The 19,435-nt window shown below is 45.3% G+C and overlaps 1 protein-coding gene across 2 annotated transcripts; it reads left to right on the top strand.

Annotated features, from left to right (window-relative positions):
• The first annotated feature begins 5,070 nt into the window (after positions 1-5,070).
• LOC118593078 (MKI67 FHA domain-interacting nucleolar phosphoprotein-like) lies at positions 5,071-14,556 on the top strand. 2 transcript variants are annotated; one of them, XM_036202314.1, is made up of 7 exons: positions 5,071-5,211; positions 6,703-6,837; positions 7,734-7,842; positions 9,341-9,552; positions 10,843-10,923; positions 12,865-12,984; positions 13,568-14,556. In XM_036202314.1, the coding sequence occupies exons 1-7, from the start codon at positions 5,107-5,109 to the stop codon at positions 13,757-13,759; spliced, it is 954 nt and encodes a 317-aa protein (XP_036058207.1). In that variant the 5' UTR covers positions 5,071-5,106; the 3' UTR covers positions 13,760-14,556. The 2 variants fall into 2 exon arrangements, with proteins under 2 accessions (XP_036058207.1, XP_036058206.1); XM_036202313.1 differs by having other exon boundaries at positions 6,700-6,837.
• The last annotated feature ends 4,879 nt before the right edge of the window (positions 14,557-19,435 follow it).

The following is a 19,435-nucleotide window of genomic DNA, read 5'->3' as shown; positions in this document are numbered from 1 at the left end:
CGCCCCTTTTAAATCCGGCCTCCCAATCTCCGTGGAGGAGGGTAAAAATAAACTAGTCCATAACTGCGAGGCCATCCTAGCCGTAGAGACCAGGGTCCGAAAGGACCTAACAGACCAGCCTCTAGCCCACTCTGATCTGATATGGTATACGGATGGCAGCAGCTTCCTGAGTGAGGGGCAGAGGAAAGCGGGAGCAGCCGTAGTGGACAAAAATCGGGTAATTTGGTCTAGTAGCCTCCCGGAAGGAACTTCAGCCCAGAAAGCATAACTGATAACACTCACGCAAGCTCTCACCATGGCTGCAGGGAAACGGGCCACAATCTATACTGACAGCCGGTATGCGTTCGCAACAGCACATATACTTGGGACAATATATTGAGAGAGAGGGCTACTAACATCGGCTAAAAAAAAAATTAAGGCCCTATTAGAGGCTGTAATGTTACCCCGAGAGCTGGCCATCGTACATTGCCCTGGGCACCAAAAAGGGGACTCCCCAATGGCAGCGGGAAACAGGAAGGCCAATGGAGAGACAAAGGAGGCTGCCCTCCGGGATCCAAGGAGCTTGGCCATTCACGCCTGGACTCCGGAGTATTCAGCTCCTGAAGAGGCTCCACCCCCGGAACTTCTGAAAGACACTCTAAAAAGGATCCACAAATTAACCCATGTGGGCAGCAGAAAATTGATCCAGCTGACTACAAAAGATAAGACCCTCTCCCCATCTAAAAAGAAACAAATGGCAGAAAAGATGGTAGCTGCTTTCCAGGCCGGCCAGCAGGTAAATGCATATCCTGGGAAACTGGCCCCCGGAAAAAGGCTACGAGGAACCCGCCCTGGCCAGCATTGGGAAGCAGACTTCACCGAGGTAAAGCCAGCTAAGTATGGCCTAAAGTACCTGCTAATGTTTGTAGATACCTTTACAGGATGGGTAAAAGCCTACCCCACCAAAAAGGAGACTGCAGCAATAGTTGCTAAGAAAATCCTGGAAAAAATCTTCCCAAGATTTGGACTGCCTCAGGTAATTGGGTCAGATAATGGCCCAGCTTTTGTGGCCCAGGTAAGTCAGGGACTGACAAAAATACTGGGGATTGATTAAAAATTACATTATATCTATAGACCCCAGAGCTCAGGACAGGAGAACAATTAAGGAGACCTTAACCAAATTGACCATGGAGACTGGCTCTAGAGATTGGATGATGCTCCTACTGTATGCCCTCTTTAGAGCTAGAAATACCCCTTCCTTCATGAGTCTTATCCCCTTTAAACTGCTCCTTGGGTGTGCACCCCCAGTTAAGAACCTAACCCTCCAGCAAAGAGAAATCATGCTTTCCCCTCTGTCTGACAGGCTACAAGCCTTAGCATCTGTCCAGCATACACTGTGAAAGCAACTGTCCGCTGCATACCAACCCGGCGGGGACAGCGCTGCCCATCAGTTCCACGTGGGGGACTTCGAATACGTCCACAGACACCAGCATCAGACTTTGAAACCCCGGTGGAAGGGACCATACCAAGTCCTGCTGACCACTCCAACGGCGGTCAAGGTGGACGGGATCGCCGCCTGGATCCATGCCTCCCACCTCAAGCCAGCCAAAGTGCCAGATGACTCCTGGACTGCGGAACGGACTGACCATCCTCTTAAGCTTCGGATTCGTCGCCAGTGCGACCGCAAGTAACCCACATCAACCAATGTCTCAGACTTGGCAGGTTATATCAGGCCAAGGAAAAATTGTATAAAAAATTACCTCTAATCAGCACCCACTGTGGGGCTGATGGCCTGACTTGCACCCGGACCTCTGCCAGCTAGCAGCAGGGTCAGATGACTGGGATATCCCTACAACTGACCCTAGGAACCCTAGATCGCCAGCCGTCTGTCAGGATGGAAAGAAAACTTGTAAATATAGTAAAAAAAAAATTCGGATGTAATAAGGGATGATATAATCAATCCCCATGGCTAACTACATTATTGTCAGCCCTCACAGGACCACTTATTGTATTAATTCTTGTCCTCATGATTGGACCATGTATCCTCAATCGAATCTCGGCTTTTGTACGATTCCAGGTAAATGGGGTTAAGATGATGGTCCTGAGACAACGATACCAGCCGGTATCTGGCAGTGGCCTTTAGGATTAAAGGCCGGCACAAGAGAAAAGGAGGATTGAAAGGCCATTGTAAGGGAAACAAGGCCTCCCCCCCCCCACTAGCTCCGCTAATTGCAGATTCAGTGGGAAATACTGCACTCTGCCCTCATGCCCCATATCAGAAAAGTTAGCCCATCACGCTATGCTAACAGGATGCTTGCAGGATGACCCCTGGGGTTATGTTTGCAAGATAAATCGCTTGGGAAGAATGCTTGCCAAATAACCCCTTGCTAGATAAGCTTGGAATTCGTTTACCTACCCAGACTCTGAGAAAGACCGCAGAGACATCTGGCGTCCAGGTGTCTGCACTCGGGGTGACCCCACTCCCCTGCCCTGGTAGAACTGCCTCATAAAAGGCCTGTGAGCCTCAAACTCGGGGTCACCAGCTAGTCCTCACGCTGGTGCCCCACGAGCTCGTGTTAAAGTAAAGCTTCATTTGTGACCCGATATCGGAGTGGAGCTCTCTGTTTTGAACGCCAACCCTAACAAATACAGGTGCAGCTGGAGGCCAGAAGAGGGCTTTGGATCCCCTAGAACTGGAGTTACAGCAGTTGTAAGCCACTGGATATGAATGCCAGGAATCAAACTCTGGTCCTCTAGAAGAGCAGTACACTCTTTTAACTGCTCTTCAGCCCCTTGAATAGACACTTCTCAAAAAGATGTATAGATGTCTTCAAATCATGAGGAAAAACCTGAATAATGTCCCTAGTCACCAGAGAATGCAACCTAAACTACAAGACACCTGCACGCACACACACACACACACACACACACACACACACACACACACACACACAAAGTGTTGGATGAAAATGTGGAGAAATAGGAATGCTTGTACCGGGCCAGTGAGACTGTAAACAGGTTGTTGTGGAAGCCTCTAGCATATCGGCCATAGAGATGGCTCATCAGGTAAAGCACTTGCCACCAAGGCCAACAACCTGATTTTGATCCTCAGGGCCTACGTGGAAGGAAAGAACTGACTCCTGCAAGTTGTCCTCTCTTTTCCACATGTGCACCATGGCACACACCACTGCCCCACAAGAAATAAATGAATGTAATACAGAATTGAAAAGCAAACTTAAATACAGTGTACAGTGTTCCTGCAAATAACACTAATAAAACTTGTTGGGACACCACACACACACACACACACACACACACACACACACACACACACACACACGTGATTGCAAGGTGGGCTGGCTAGTTGGGAAGAGGAAAGGGGTCAGCAGAAGCGGGAGGTGAAATAGAGGGCAATAGAAGTGAATATGACCAAAATACATATGTACATGTATGTAAATGTTATAGTGAAACTTGCCATGTTAACTTAGTATCTACTATGAAAAACATGAACAGTGAAGGTAGAGAAGCACTTGCTGCTCTTCTAGAGGACTGGAATTCCATTCCCAGCATCCATGTTAGTCCATGTTAGTGCCTCACAATCACCTGTAACTCCAGCTCCAGAGCATCAGACACCCTCTTCTGGCCTCAGGCATGGCATTCACCCTGCACAGACATCTCCTGTTGTGGTAGCGCCACCCGTGTCCGAGTGAGGGGCTGTGGATCGAAAAACAGAGACAAAAGACAGGGGGTCATTTGTGCCAGGGGATGCCGAATGCCATTTATTGAAGAAGCGAGGGAACCTTAAATACAGGCTTACAGCACCATGGAGGAACCCCGGAGGGCAGAAGTTCGCTACTGAATATTCTACATTCTTGCATCTAAGCTGTTTACACCAAATGCAGGATACACAAACAAAGAACTTCCCTAAAGCATTTCAGGAGGGTGGAGACCGGCAGGGAATCAGCATAGGGAATACATCAAGGTCAAGGTCAGGCAAGCAGGGCGGCAGTTACCCAACTTGGGAGTTCCAGGGCACTACAATCTTCCCCCAAGACACATAATTAAAAATAAAATAAAACTTTAAATGTATATAATTTTAATATTTTAAAAGAGTAGTAAATTATTTAAGTGTGACAAACAGAGGGGATTGCACTGGGAATTGGATAGTCCACAGAGTTCACACATACACACACACACACTCACACCCTCCCATTTTCAAGGCTAGAATCTGAACTTAGGCTCTGTGCATGCCATGCAAGCACTGTACTATTGAGCACCACATCCAGCAGTATCAGCTCTGACTTTTCAGAAAGAAACAGGATGCAGCTCAGTTGGTACAGGATACCAGAGTTGGAAGCTGGACATAGTATCACTTTATTATCCCAGTGCTAGGAGGAGAGGACAGGTAGTTCTCTCTGAAGCAAGTTGGCCAGCCGGGGACCCAGAAAGACCCTGGCCAGACTCCGTCTCAAACAAAACAAAACAAAAAAACCAAGTTGGGAGGCATCAGAAAAATAATAGCTGACACTGTCCTGTGACCCCACACAAACATGCATATGAGCCTGCACACACTCAAACAGAAGGGCGGGAGGAAGGCGAAGGTTTACAAACCAAGCCAAGTGACGTCTCTATGAAAATACAGTAAAGAAACCTATGGTGAGACCCTGTCTCAATTAAAATAAATCCTTAGAATGACAAACTAAAAAACCACAAATGAGTTGGGTCGGCGGGAGGTCATAAGTGAAGGACTAGTTAGCAGTGTATCAAGGGCACAGGTAATATTTGGGACTTGATGTTGTTTGGTTTTGAGCCAGGTTCCCATGGAGCCCAGTGTGTCTTCGAACTCACTATGTAAATGATCCTCCTGCCTCCACCTTCTAAGTGCTGGGATTACAGAAGTGGGATTCCAGTCTCGGTTTCCAACCTAGGATTTACTTCACCTACTGAGCCAAAGCCTCTGCCTTGGGGTTTATTTTTAATCCGCTTTAGAAAGCGTCTCGGTTTCCGGCCAGTAGACCGGCAGTTCTTGCCTGCCAGTCTTCCCGCCTCTACTTCCGCTTCCGGGAGGTGGTGGGAGCGTCACTTCCGGGGGCTCCGCGTGGCCCGGCTTGGAAGGCTCCCTCCAGCATGGCGGTGGTCGCCGGCCCCTCAGAGCCGAGTCTGGCGCTGGACCCGCTGGAAGACTCCAAGTTTCAGGAGCAGCTGACGCAGCTCCAGCAGCGCGTGAGAAAGGTGAGCGGCCGGCGCGGCGGGGCGGCCTGGGGAGCCGACCGCTCACGGGCTTGGAGACTGCGGCAGTCGGGAGTCGGTGTGCGCCGTGGTCCTTAGGCCCTCAGGACTCACGTGCAGACCAGCGTACCCCGCGTACGAGCGTGCCGCAACCAAAAAGGCTTCCGCTGTGGCTCGCAGAGGGAGGGTAGATGTGTCTCCTTACATGGGAGTGCTTCGGAGACGGAATTGGCATCCCCTAACCCGGCAGGGGGAAGCGGGAGGATCGAGCGTCGGAAGTAGCCTGGACTACGTGTGCAGACCAAGGCTTGGCTAGCTAGAGAAGATAGAGACGTTGCCGGGCGGTGGATCTCTGTGAGTTCGAGGCCAACCTGGTCTACAGAGTGAGTTCCTGGAGAGCCGGGACTACACAGAGAAACCCTATCTGAAAAAAAATTTTAAAAAAGAAGAAATAGAAACATTACTTGTCAAGCTCTATTTGCCGACAACAAAAGCTTATATTCCCTTTGGTTTTTAGCATGAAGTGCACTGGAGGAAAAGGTGTGTGTTTGTTTGTTTGTTTGTTTTTTGTCGTTGTTGTGGGATCTTTTGGGGAGGGTTGGTTAATATCACTACGGGTCTACTGTAGCCCAAGCTACCCTTTAATTTACTATGCAGCTGAGGTCTTGAACCCCTGTGTCCACTTCCTGAATGTTATAATTACAGGCCCGAGTCACTCTACCTTATGGGAAACAAGGAGGGTAGAGTAATCGTGACAGAGAAGTACAGTCTGCACGGTGAAGGATAACAACTGGAAATAGTATGATTAGGTGTGAGTAAACCTTCATCTACCTTCAGAGTTAAAGGTCCCAGGTTCAGTGACAGTGACAGACATTTGCTTGCTTGTCCGTTCACTCACAGTACAGCCTTCTCTTGAGCACATGTACCGAGGCGTTAGACAACTTTTTGTGGGTGGTTGAGTGTGGACGTGTGCGTCATGGTGCATGTGTAGGTCAGAAGACAGTCCTTGAGAGTCTGTCTCTTGCACTGTGGCCCCTGTCATTGAGCCATCTTGCTGCCCCAAGAAAACCACTTGCAGCCCTACAGTTTTCCTGAAGGAGAGACATTAAAAACCTAGTTCTTTAATGCTGCTGTGATAACAGTGAGTAGGTTCCTGTACCAATGGGAGGGAAGAGTTTTGAAAGTTTTGGTACAAGCCAGGCAAGGTGATATATACCTTCAGTCCCAGTGCTGGGGAAGCATAGGAAGGCAGATCTCTACCTATCCCCTAAAAAGACTTTAGAATTAATAACCCTCAAAGGCCATGGTGGCGGAGGCCTTTAATCCCAGCATTCAAGAGTTAGAGGCCAGTCTGGTCTACATAGTGAGTTCCACTCCAGCAAAGGTTACATAGTGAGACCCTGTTCAGAAAAGTATACACACACTCACACAAGTTTTGGTACAGCATGAGTTTTTATTTTTAAGATGTTTATCTGTTGTTTTTGTCCTCAGCAGAAGAAGGGAGAAAATCTTAAGCCTGGAGTCATCTTTCTGGGGCACCTGCCATCAACACTTAACGAAAGCCACATCTATGACTACTTTACCCAGTTCGGCACTATTAACAGATTCAGACTGTCCAGGAGTAAACGGGTAAGATGATGTGTCTGAACTCAACTGTGTGTATTTTTGTTTTTCAATTGTGTGTCATCTTTTGTATTTATAGGCACAGCATTGTCACCTACAAAGTTCACACTCAAGAACTTTTCACAAGCCAGATATGATGGTGCATGCCTTAAATCCCACCACTGAGGAAGCAGAGGCCGGCAGATCTCTGTTGAGTTCCAAGCCAGCCTGGCTTATGTCATGAGTTCCTGGTCAGCCAGAGATAACATAAGGAGAGCCTGACTTATAAAATAGCTTCTCAAATTGCAGTGGAGTCACAAGAAAATAAGCCTGGCATAGTGGTGCACACCTTTAATCTCAACACTTGGGAGGCAGAGGCAGGTAGATCTCTGAGTGTGAGGCCAGCCTCAGCCTCCTATGTAACCAGGATTACAGATGTGGCCAGGCTGCTAAGTTTTTTGTTTTGTTTTTTTCAAGACGGGGTTTCTCTGTGGAGAACCTAGCTGTCCTGGAACTCACTTTGTAGACCAGGCTGGCCTTGAACTCACAGAGATCCATTTGCTTCCACCTCCCAAGTTCTGGGTTTAAAGGTGTGTGCCACCATGCCTGGGCACACTGCTATGTTCTTAATGAAGCAACTTGAGTGTGACAAATAGGACTGCCCATGAAACACCAAAGAGGGACTGTGGGAGCCCAGAGACGGCCTTCCATGTGCCTTACTGGGGGAGTTAGAGGAGGCCAGAAAAATCTGTGTTCCAAGTTGAGACTGTCTTAGTTGTTTTCTTTTTGTATAACAGTTCCAGGGTGTGTGGAGTGGGTTTGGGGTTGAAGTAACTGGTATCTCCTGAGCGCCCTCAGGGGCATGTTAGGAGCTTGGTGATATGTTAGATTTAACTGTTCCTTTTGTGGGTTTCCTGTTGCAGACTGGAAACAGCAGAGGGTATGCCTTTGTGGAGTTTGAGTCGGAGGATGTTGCCAAGATAGTTGCAGAAACAATGGACAACTACCTTTTTGGTGAAAGACTTCTATCGTGTGAGTGCTCTGACCTTCTAGCACGAGGGCTGTTTCTATACTGATGGGGTTAAGCAGTTATTTGTGGGGCTTGTACTCAGGAAGAAGAGCTAACCCATCCTTAGTGGGTGATTAAAAAGAACTTTGCTGAGGAAATACTCAGATTGGGAACTGATGCAGTTAAAGCTTAGCATGGTGGCACGCGCCTTTAATCCTAGCATGTGGGAGGCAGAGACAGGTGGATTTGTCTCAAAAGAAAGAAAAGAGGGAAAAAACTGACGTTGTAGAGAGGCATGAGCCAGGTAAAGGGTAGGAGTGCAGACTGACGGCATCCCTGACCTAATGGATGGTAAATGCTAAACCAGAGGTAACTGGTGTTTAGTTGTTGGGAATGTGAGGGAACCAGAGTGGGGGAGAGATAGGCTACAGGTCAGATTCTTGACACCTGTAAAACTCAGAGTTCATTCTGAGGTCTGGGTACAGCCCATTCATGGAGTCTAAGCAAGTTAACACCAGACTAAAGGACTTGGATGGCATGCTGGCTGCCAGCCTAGCTGCAGGTTCAGAGAGGATCTGAATGAAACGAGGCAGACAGTGGTAGAGCAGAAAACCACATGCTCCACACAGACGCTCATCCAGACACATGTGCTCAGCTGTAAGCATGGCTCCGGTTAGGGAAAGTGGCTGGGCAGGAACCTAGGAGGACTTGTGCTGCACTTCATCTGCTTTGAGGGAAAACATCAGGAAGGGCTCTAGATTCAACAGAATTTTCTGACTATTGTCTCAAATCATTAGCCTGCCCAGGATAGAATGGGATCATCTGGGCCCAGTAGTGTAGCTTAGCTGGTAGAATGCTGGCCTAGCATGCCCATACCATGGATTTCATGTCTTATCAACACATAGAATGCATCTGATGGGACAAGCCTTTAATGCCTGTACTCAGCATTAAATGTGGATGCTGGAGGATCAAAAATTCAAGGTTATTCTAAGCAAAACAGGGTGTTGAGAGCTGGCTTAGACTACGTGAGACCCTGTGTTAAAAAAGGACAGACATGTGGCTCAGCAAGTAAGATGCTTGCTGTGAAAGTGTGACAATCTGAGTTCAATCCCCAGAACCCACGTAAAGGTGGAAAGAGAGAACCAACTTCACAAAGCTGTCCTCTGGCCTCCACGTGCATTGAGGCATGTGAGCCCACACACATGCATTTGCATAGACAATAATTGTTTGAGTTTCTAAAAGTTATTTTTCTGCCATGTAGTTAGTTCATACCATAAGAAATGACCCTTCCCAGTACTTGGGAGGCAGAGGCAGGTGGATCTCTGTGAGTTGGAGGCCAGCCTGGTCTACAGAGCTAGTCCAGGGCAGGCTCCAAAGTTACAGAGAAACCCTGTCTTGAACCCCCCCCCCCAAAAAAAAAAAAAACAAAAAAAAACCCAACAAGATGGCCCTAGGGAAAATACAAAATTAAAGTTAACATCCTTTCATTTTTGCTTTTTGTTTTGTTCTTTTTATATATAGGTAAATTTCTGCCGCCAGAAAAAGTCCATAAAGAACTTTTTAAACAGTGGAATGTTCCATTTCAACAGCCATCATTTCCAGCAGTGAAACGCTATAATCAGAAACGGGGACATTTGCAAATGTTGAAGATGGAATGTCGGTTTAAGAAGAAGGAAAAATTACTCCGGAAGAAGCTAGCTAAGAAGGGGATTGATTATAGTTTCCCTTCATTGGTAAGTGTCCTTTCCTGGGTTTTCTTAGTGGTGGGGATTCTACCTCACTAGTTCTGGCACTCACATGCTAGGATTTTGGTTTTTTTTTTTGGTTGATTAGTGGCCAGGTTAGAGTCTGCCCATGCTAGGCAAGTAAGTGGTCTATTGCTGAGTACTTGCTTAGTTCTGTGTGTAAGATTTTCACTAAACTTCAAAACACCAGGCTGGAGAGATGGCTGAGAGGTTAAGACCACTGGCTGTTCTTCCAGACTTCCTGAGTTCAATTCCCAACAACCACATGGTGGCTCACAACCATCGGTAATGAGATCTGGTGCCCTCTTCTGGCCTGCAGGGATACATGCAGGCAGAACACTATATACATAATAAATAAATCTTAAAAAAAAGAAAAACCTGAAACACTGCATTGTGGATTCTTTTTAATGTTTATGGTACTGAGAATGGAACCCAGAGCATTGAGCATGCATCATCCAACCCTCCCACCCCCAAACACTGTCCTACTTTTAGAGAAAAAAAAAAATCACTGAGTTGCATGGCCTAGTTTGAACAAAGTCTGTAGCCCAGGCAAGCCTTTATCATAGTTCCTCCCGCCTCTTGAGTTCCTGGGTAAATTGATGGGCTTATAGCCCCACAGAGGCAGCTGCTGCTGCTGTGCCTGTTGAGACTGGGTCTTTTGTTCCAAGCCGGCATCAAACTTGTTATGTAGCTGAGGGTGACATAGAATTTCTGGTCTTCCTGCCTCTGCTTCTTGAGTACTGGGATCCAGGTTTATGCAGTCCTACAGGTATAACTCGGGACCCTAAGTGTGCCACTTTATATAAACTACATCCCCAGGCCCCTGCCACCTTTTTCCCTAAAATAATTTCCCACCTGTGTACCAAGTGGATACCAGGTGCCCTTGGAGGCCAGAAGAGGGCATTGGATCTCCTAAAACTATAGTTTACACTTGTGAACCATCATGTAGCTGCTGGGAATGGAACCTGGGTCTTCTGAAAGAGCAGCCAGTGTTTTTAATTGTTGAAGCATTTCTCTAGTCCCCAGCATTTTTTTTTTAAACCGGAGTCTTGCTACATTATCTGTGCTCCCCACAAATTGGAGATCCTTCTGCTTCAGCCTTCCAAGTGCTGTGATTATAAGTGTGTGATACTCACCTGGGTTAGAGCAGAGCCTTTGCCCTGGTTACATTTAACCATTTGGCAATTGGACATTGATGCTTAAAATAGGCATTCAGCTACAGCATATCATATAGCTGATAAATATGCAAATTATTAAATTCTTAATACTTATTTTCAGGTCTTACCTAAACCGAAGAAGGGGACTTCAAAGGACACCCTTAGCACTCCTAAGGATGCTGAGGATTCCAAGGTTACCCAGGTGAGATTGGCTTTATAATGGCCACCAATTACTGAAGAAATCCTTTCCAGAATGTTGGCAAGATGGCATGGAATGCAGGCACTTGCCACCACCCTGGCTACCTAGTTCAGTCTCTGGATCTCATGTGGTTGAAGAAAAGAGCTAACTCTTCCTCCAAGTTGTCCTCCACACACAAAAAGTAATAATAATAATAAAAAAATGAATTACCTAAAAAAATGGAAGTAGTTTCTGCTACTTCATTTTTTGTTAAGACTTTTGTTAAATCGGTGTGTGTGTGTTGTTTTGGAGTTGTATTGAGCGATTTTTTTTTTTTTTTTTTTTGAGATCTGGTGATCTTGATGTAGCCCACGTGAGCCCCCAACTTACAGCGTAAGTTCTAAAGATGATCTTCTCATCCTCCTGCCTTCCACGTACCAATGCTGGGACTGTAGGTTTATGCCACTGTAGCTGGTCGCTTGCATTGTGGATTCTTTTTTTTTTTTTTTTTTTTAAGACAGGGTTTCTCTGTAGCTTTGCGCCTTTCCTGGAACTCACTTGGTAGCCCAGGCTGGCCTTGAACTCACAGAGATCTGCCTGGCTCTGCCTTCCAAGTGCTGGGATTAAAGGTGTGCACCACCACCACTGGGCTGCATTATGGATATTCTCTCTCTCCTTTTTTTTTTTTGGTTTTTCGAGACAGGGTTTCTCTGTGTAACTTTGTGCCTTTCCTAGATCTTGCTCTGTAGACAATGCTGGCTTCGAACTCACAAAGATCTGCCTGGCTCTGCCTCGAGTGCTGGGGTTAAAGGCCTGTGCCGCACCACCACCCAGCTGTATTATGGATTCTTTTTTTTTTGGGGTTAGAGCTGAGGACCGAACCCAGGGCCTTGCACTTGCTAGGCAAGCGCTCTACCACTGAGCTAAATCCCCAACCCTGCATTATGGTTTTTTTGTTTTTTTTTTTTTAGGCTTAAAATTGGGTGGAGAGATGGGTCAGTGAGAAAGAGTGCTTGCTATGCAAATAAGAGGACCAGAGTTCAGATCCCACCACCTACATAATTCCAGGCCTACCTGTGTGTTCATGTACTACTGTACATGTTTGCAACCCTAGGGAGAGGAGGGATGTGTACACATGAAGCTGGCCGCCAACCTAGCTTTGGGTTCAGTGAGAGACTTTGTCTTAGGGAAATAAAACAGTGATGGAGCAGGACACCAGGACCCTTCTGCAGGCTTGAGAGCCACCATATGGGTACTGGAAATTGAACCTAGGCCCTCTGGAAGAGCAGGCAGTGCTGAGCCATCTCTCTAGCACCGTGATCTTCAGTGGTATGCCATTCTAGTTCCGATTCGGCTTCATGTTCTTTGAAATTGGAAATAGTCATAAAGTCAAAATCAGAAGGAGTCAGTTGAGCATCAGTTCAGCAACATTTTTCGAGAGTGTGTAGGTTGGACTACCGCAACCCAGAGAATAAGAAGTGACTCAGCAGGGGTGTTTCTCTGGCTAAGTCCTTTGCTAGTCAGGAAGTCAGTGGCTGGACTTTTCCTCCATTACAGTGGGAAGTATCAGGTATCTTTCCACCATAAAACAAACAAGAATGTAGGTCATAATGGCTGCACCTAAGTTTTTGGAAGGACTTTCCTCTTCTTTTGGCTGAATCTTGAGAATGTTTCCATCTTCCCTAGAACCTATCAGCCTTCTTCCAGAACACATAGTTGGAGAAAGAAGGTATCTATTCCAGGCTTTAGACTTTCAGAAGCTAGGTGTCTGTTACCTCTTTGTCCCAGTCTTTAACAGTCACAGAGGCGTTCTGGGGACAGGGTGTGATGTGTAATCTTGGCTGGGATTACAGCAAAGCCGTTTCCCTGGTTGCATGAACTAAGTTAAAGATGGGCATACAACTATAGCATGTGCATGTAGCTGAGAAATATGCAAATTGCATAATTCCTAGCCTCTGTTTTCAGGTTTCGCCTACCCCAAGAGAAAGGCTTTTAGGTGTACCTAGGAGAAAGGAGAAGATGAGGAGAATTACCACAAGAATTCGTAGGAGGTCTAAGAAGTCTAAGAAGTCTGTGGACAGCGAGGTGAGTGTGCCTCATGTTCTGGGAGCCAGTTACTGTAGACAGAGTTTTGAAGAGGAAAATCAGTCTCTGCTGTTCCGTTCAGCAGGGCAGAGTATTTGAGGTTTTCTGTTTTTGATTATTTGACACAGGAACTCATGTCATGTAGTCCAGGTAAGCCTCCAGTTCACATTGTGGCCCAGGCTAGCCTAATTTCTGATCTTCCTGTCCCTGCCTCCTGAAAGCTGAGTTTACAAACAAACCATCAATTTGACTAGATACCAGATTGAATCTTGTGACATTTTAGTAGATCCCTAACTAGTGACTTAACAACTTTGTATCTAGTATCTTATAATAAAGTATATCCAGTCAGTAAATTTGCATACTAAGTTTGGTAAGCTCCTAAACTATTTACCGTCTTCAATTGTGTCAGTTGAAGTAAAAACAGGCTGAAAATAGATCACATGGTACAACTTAAAATTAGGAGGATAGTGGTGGTGTTGGGTGGTCATTCCTGATAGATAAAAGCTAGGAAGTCAGTGACGTTGGGTAGTGGTTCTAGATGCCTGTTCTCAGTCTTGGACTGTAATGTACTTGTTGGTTTCAGGGTCCCACACCAATTTGTACACCAACATTTTTGGAGAGACGAAAATCACAGGTGATTGAAATCAATGACGATAAAGATAATGAAATCATTTTCAAACAGCCTGTGTCCACAGTGAACGAAGAGGGGCAAAAGACTCCAACACCTTCACGCTCTGGGGAAAAAAGACCAAGAAAGAGGAAGAGCAACCAGTGATCGTGAAAGCATTCTCTGTGTACATCTTCAGGCAGATGGGATTTGGTTATAAAGGTCTATATTTTACTAGGTGCAGTGACGTGCAAGCCACTGATGAGACTGTCCGTGCCAGTGAGAAAAGCCTTCAGGAACTTGGCTGTTTTACCCTGTCCTGTCCTGTCCTGAGTTTGTATTGGGGCTTCACAGCTCCCTTAGCTTGCTCTGCCTGTATTATGTTACAGCAGCCTTTGAGACCCCACCAGTGCTGTGTGACTGTCTGTGTGGTATTTCTGCACATAAACCCAAAAGAGTATGTCAGGCCTCTAAAACTGGAAGTTAAATACATGTAAGGAGTGGGAGAAGAGGTCCCAAGTGTTAATACAGATTTACACAAGTGCTATGAGGAACTGGAATAATTTGTTTTCACCCATAATTACAGGTGAGTTAATGAAGGTTTGACAGATCAGTTTCAGCAGTTACATTCAAGATTCAAACAGTGACCAAACTTTTCTATAATTTATCTGTGTACAAGAGAACCTAAGAACTGGGGGAGGCTGGGGAGAAATTTGTCCATCACCTGCTTTTGTTTCTGTGCCCCTTCTGTGCTTTTGTATTGCCAGCGCAGGTTTGTTGAATATACCTGTCAGTCACTGTTGAACATTCTTTTCATCCAGGTGTGGGGTGTGAGCTTACATACTTGGGTGTGAGAGTACACAAGCCCAGAGGTCCAGTGTCTTCTATCACTGTCCCTTACTCATTGAGATAGGCCTCTGTTTTGTTTTCTTTTTCAAGACTGTTTCTTTGTGTAGCCCTGGCTGTCCTAGAACTTGCTCTGTAGATCAGCCTGGCTTCAAACTGCCTCAAGATCTTCCTGCCTGTGCCTTCCAAGTGCTGAGAATAAATGCATTCATCACCACTTCCCAGCTTAAGATAGGATGCTTAGTAAACCTGACTCCAGACCATAACACGAGAGTACCTTGATGGCCTGGCGTTGAGTTCAGGACCTAGGTGAACACATTCTGAGTATGAGAGCCTTTCCCATTCACCAGCAGACACTTAAGACTTTAGTACTTAGCTTTAGCTCCAGACTAGTTTCCTAATGTTTGTTTAAGCTAATGAATATAACTTAGAATCAAGGCAGAATGTCATGGCTTAAATGCCTATGATGTCTTTTGTATGTAATCTAAACTACTTCAATTACTTTACCTTACTGTGTAATGTGTCTGAGGAGGAAGGAGCACACGCAGGCTGTGACACGTGTATGGAAATTAGAACAACAACCCTTTTGAGACAGGTTCTCACAGAGCTAGCCAGCAACCCCTGAGATCTCTTTTCTCTGTCCAGAGGTGTACCACCAAGCCTGGTTCTTCTATATCCATCTTACATCCTGTGCTTGTGTGACAAAAAGCACTTTACTGTGCTATCTTCCCAGCCCTATTAATTTGTTGAAAGAGTCATGTTTCCCAGGCTCTCTATGATCCCCCTACATCTGTCACTGGGTATATACCACCTTACCTGACATTTTCCCTCTCCTCTCACTGAGGATTGTATCTATGTCCTCTTCACTCTTAACCACTGAGCTGTATCCTCAACCCTATGAAGTGGTTTTTAGATAATGTTTGGGGTTGCTGTGAAGAGACACCATGACCATGAGGGGTTGGTTGAATTTTTTGAGACAGGATTTCTCTGTGGCTTTGGAGCCTGTCCTGGAACTTGCTCTGTAGACCAGGCTAATCTCAAACTCACTGCCATAGAGTAGCACATGTGGAGCACCACACTGTCAGTGAACATTCTATTGTCTATGGGACATCACAAAAGAACCCTGTCGTATCAAATGACAATGCCACATGACAATGCCTTGAATTCTATGAACTTGGTGACACGAAAATGAGCCATATGTCACATTTGAGTATTCTCACGACACAATGGTCTAATGTGATTGCTCAGTGCAGCACTGTGATGATAAACGGACAGTGATGGCCCTGTTTTTGTATCTGTGGGAACTCTGCATGCATGTATACCTGCACAAAGTTGTGCTTGGTGCCCCTGGAAGGAGGAGAGGATAGTTACTGACAATTGTCGTATGGGTGCATCTTCCTGGGTCCTAACTGGTTTAATGAGAACTACTCTATGAAGTGGTACTTACTATTCTCATCCAAAAGAATGGGGAATTGAGTACTCTCAATGGTTCCCCAGTTAAAATGACAAGCCCTTGTTACAGTGGGACAAACTTGGCTGATGTATTGTTATTAGCAATGGAAAAGGAAAGACACAAAAGCTTTCTGGATGGGACCTGATGACTCTGAAGTTGGGATAGAAATGGGGTGGTGGGACAATTACTTCAAAATGAGGCCAAGATGTTTTATGTAAATTAAGTTCTGGCTAGTTTTATGACTACTTGACACAAACTACACTCGTCTGAGGAGAAAAACCTCAATTGAGAAAATGCCTCCATAAGATAGGGGTGTAAGCAGGCAAGCCTTTCCAGCATTCTTAATTAGTGATTGATGGCACTTGAGCATTAAGACCATTCCTAAAAAAAAAAGCAGGATCTGTCATTTACAGATTGCCAGAAGTATACGATTATTTCAGGATTTATACCATTACTTTTTTTCTTTAAAACATAGTCTCCTGTATCCCCTGCTAGCTTCAAACTTGATGTGTAGATAAGGATTGAATTCAAGGTTTTGAATTTCTGATATTCCTGCTTCTACCTTCCAAGTGCTGGGATTGCGGATGTGTACTACTATGATGGCTTTGCGGTGTTGGGAATGGAACCCAGGGCTTTGTACATGCCAGGCAAGCATTCTACCAAAGGAGCTAGATTCCCAGACCCCAGCCTCTACTTAAAACTAAAATTCCATGTAGGGAACTTGACTTTGCTACCATATCACTCTAAAGCCAATCTTGGTTTTTTGTTTTTTTGATTCTGTGATTGTATGTGTGTATTTTGCACACGCACACAGGTGCCTGCATAAGAAGGTATTGACTGAAGTTACAGGCAGTTGCTAGCCACCAGCATTAAAGCCAGAACCAAATTTGGATTCTTTAGAAGAGCAACAAGTGCTCTTAAACACTGAGCCGTATCTCCAGCTCCTAAACACAGTCTTTAATTCACAATGTATTTTCAACTCAATTTTATCTATTTATATGCACAAACACTCTACTTAGTGTCACTTTTCCTGCTTCACTTAGTGATTTCAGCATTTTAGATCTTCCTTTCTGAGGTTGTCTTTGAACTTTCAGTCCTCTTGCATCAGCCTCTGGAGTGCTAGGATTACAGACATGTGAAACTACACCCAGCTGGAATTGCTTTTCAAGTTATTTCTCCATGACATATTTCTAGCCTAGTTCCTCTCAAAAACAAATTTTTTAATTCCATTTGAAAAGTTAGAGTTTACCTTAGGCCAGGAGTTAGTGTCCTGTCCCCATTCCCCATCTCTTCCCTCCCATTTTTTCCCCACCTCCCAGCCCCCAGGATCTCACATGCAGCTCTGGCTGTCCTGGAACTCAATATATAGATCAGGCTGGCCTCAAACTCAGATCCTCCTGACTCTGTCCCCCAAGTGCTGGGATTAAAAGTGTGTACCACACATCCAGCTTGAGTGTTCCATTGTTTTAAGAAAGGAATCCTTAAGACTGAGATGTAGCTCAGCTGGTAGGGTACTTGCCTACCATGCCCAAAGCCTTAGATTAGATCCCAAGCACTGCAGAAACTAGGAAGGATTATGCATGCCTGTAGTTCCAGCCCTTGGGAGATAGAGGCAGGAGAATCAGGAGTCCAAGGTTGGCTACATTGTGAGCTTGAGACCAGCTTGGAATACTTGAGACCCTGACAAGGGGCTGAGCCTATGGTTTTAATCCCAGCACTCAGGGAGGAAAAGTGAAAGGGAGAGGGGAAGGGGAGGATTTTTTTCCTTAGAATGAGGCTTTTCCATCAGGATGCAGGACAGCACCAAGGGGTGGAACAGAATATTAACATTCCTCCATTTTGATTGTTATAAAAAGAGGTGAGTTATGGGAGCAAGTGGGGGAACAAGGGTGCTGAATTCTTGAAGGTACTTCAAGCTGACAAGGGGCGAATTGGGCAGGGGGGGAGCTGGCAGTCACACACAGCTGAAGGAAGACCTCAGGAACGTTCCTTGAGGGAGCTGAGGAGGTAGGTTGCAGCAGTGGTGTTCCAGGAACTTGTGGGGTGGGGATGGGATGGCACACCAAATCAGGAGTACAGAAGCCATGGCATCTGCTGTTTCTCTGGAGGTCAGGCAGGAACAATGAATCTGCAAAATATGCTCGAAAAATAGGTGGGGTCAGAAATGGTCTCTGGAGATTGTTAGTTTTCATCAGACCAGATTTCTTGATGCAGTAGCAAAACTTTTCCCAGGAGCCTATAGGTATCTATGAGACAGCTGAAATGGATTTACATCATGGCAAAAGGGTTAAAAATCCATTTAAGGACTCTTAAGAACTCTTTGTAGTCAATGTCCTATTAGTTTATCAAAGCTGCATTTATCATTATTAAAACTTTGAACCTCTGGAGTTATATCTGAAATCAGTCTATCCTGTACCATGAACTCTGTGAATGAGGCATTCATGTCTGTAATTGGAGAGCATATATATATATATATATATAATCTTGGGATTGGGGCTGTTACACTGATACCCTAATCATCAAACATCATCAGATCTGAGAAGGACAAATTTAAGAAGTGAGACAGCTTTCTAGCTACCTAGGCAGCAATCCCAAGTCTCTCTGGTCATTGAGGGGGTGGGGCAGAAGCCCCAAAGGCAGTACTTGTTCAGCTGATAGGCCCAAAAGATCTAACAGATTTTCCCCCCCACTATGGAGTAAAGTTTAGTGAGACTGACCTACCTTGACTGCAGTATTGGGCAATCAGTCCTCTGTTGTTCCACTTATTCACAGTCTGGACAGGATCTCAGCTTTTTGCTGCATGGCCAGCCTTGTCATGAGCTTCTGGGTGAAAGTTCTTCTGCAGCTATCTATCTTGGAGGAGATACAGGATTCTGCCAGGAGCTGACATGTCTCTATAACATAAAAGGGCTTTTATATTAAATACCATATTTTCAGATCTCTACAGATGTTTGAGGACTGGGGGAACAAAATCTGTTAGATGTATTCATAACTTTGAAAGCATATATATATGACTTAAATCTGAATATACAGTTTTTCCAGTTAGTTACAGCACAATGAAGTTAGCAAGGACCAGGAGGTTCACATTCTTAAGCCTGAATAGACCTTGAGTAAGGACAGACATTCTTTAAGCTGTTGGCAGTGATATCTGAGTCTATTATCATTTTTAAGGCCCTGTAACTGTAGTTCTGGTCTTTGAGTACAGCAAGATTATAATCCTGAATGACTTATATAGAAATAATTTTTTCTTTTTTTTGAGACATGGTTTCTCTGTGTAGCTTTGTGCCAAAACTCACAGAGATCCACCTGCCTCTGCGTGTTGAATGCTGGGATTAAAGATCTGTACCACCACCGCCTGGCTAAAATAATTATTTCTTAAACTGTCTTTTGAGAAGGCAAAGTAGAGTGACAGGGGAAAGATCCCAAAGTGAAATGGGAACAGGAAAAAAGTGGCTTGTGAGTCAGGGTGCAACCCAACTCTGAGAAAAAGAAAAGGACCCTCTTGCTGGACTTGTTGCCAGGGTTTCCATCCTAACCTACTCCTC

Source organism: Onychomys torridus, chromosome 11 (genome assembly GCF_903995425.1).
Source record: "Onychomys torridus chromosome 11, mOncTor1.1, whole genome shotgun sequence".
NCBI lineage: Eukaryota > Metazoa > Chordata > Mammalia > Rodentia > Cricetidae > Onychomys > Onychomys torridus.
This window is presented reverse-complemented; position numbering and strand designations above follow the sequence as displayed.

Bases quoted from the DNA above. Each gene is read 5' to 3' on its own strand.
- LOC118593078 (XM_036202313.1), top strand. From the start codon at position 5,107: ATGGCGGTGGTCGCCGGCCCCTCAGAGCCGAGTCTGGCGCTGGACCCG. The intron at 10,924-12,864 runs GTGAGATTGGCT...CTCTGTTTTCAG, and splicing joins AGGATTCCAAGGTTACCCAG to GTTTCGCCTACCCCAAGAGA. The intron at 12,985-13,567 runs GTGAGTGTGCCT...TGTTGGTTTCAG, and splicing joins AGAAGTCTGTGGACAGCGAG to GGTCCCACACCAATTTGTAC.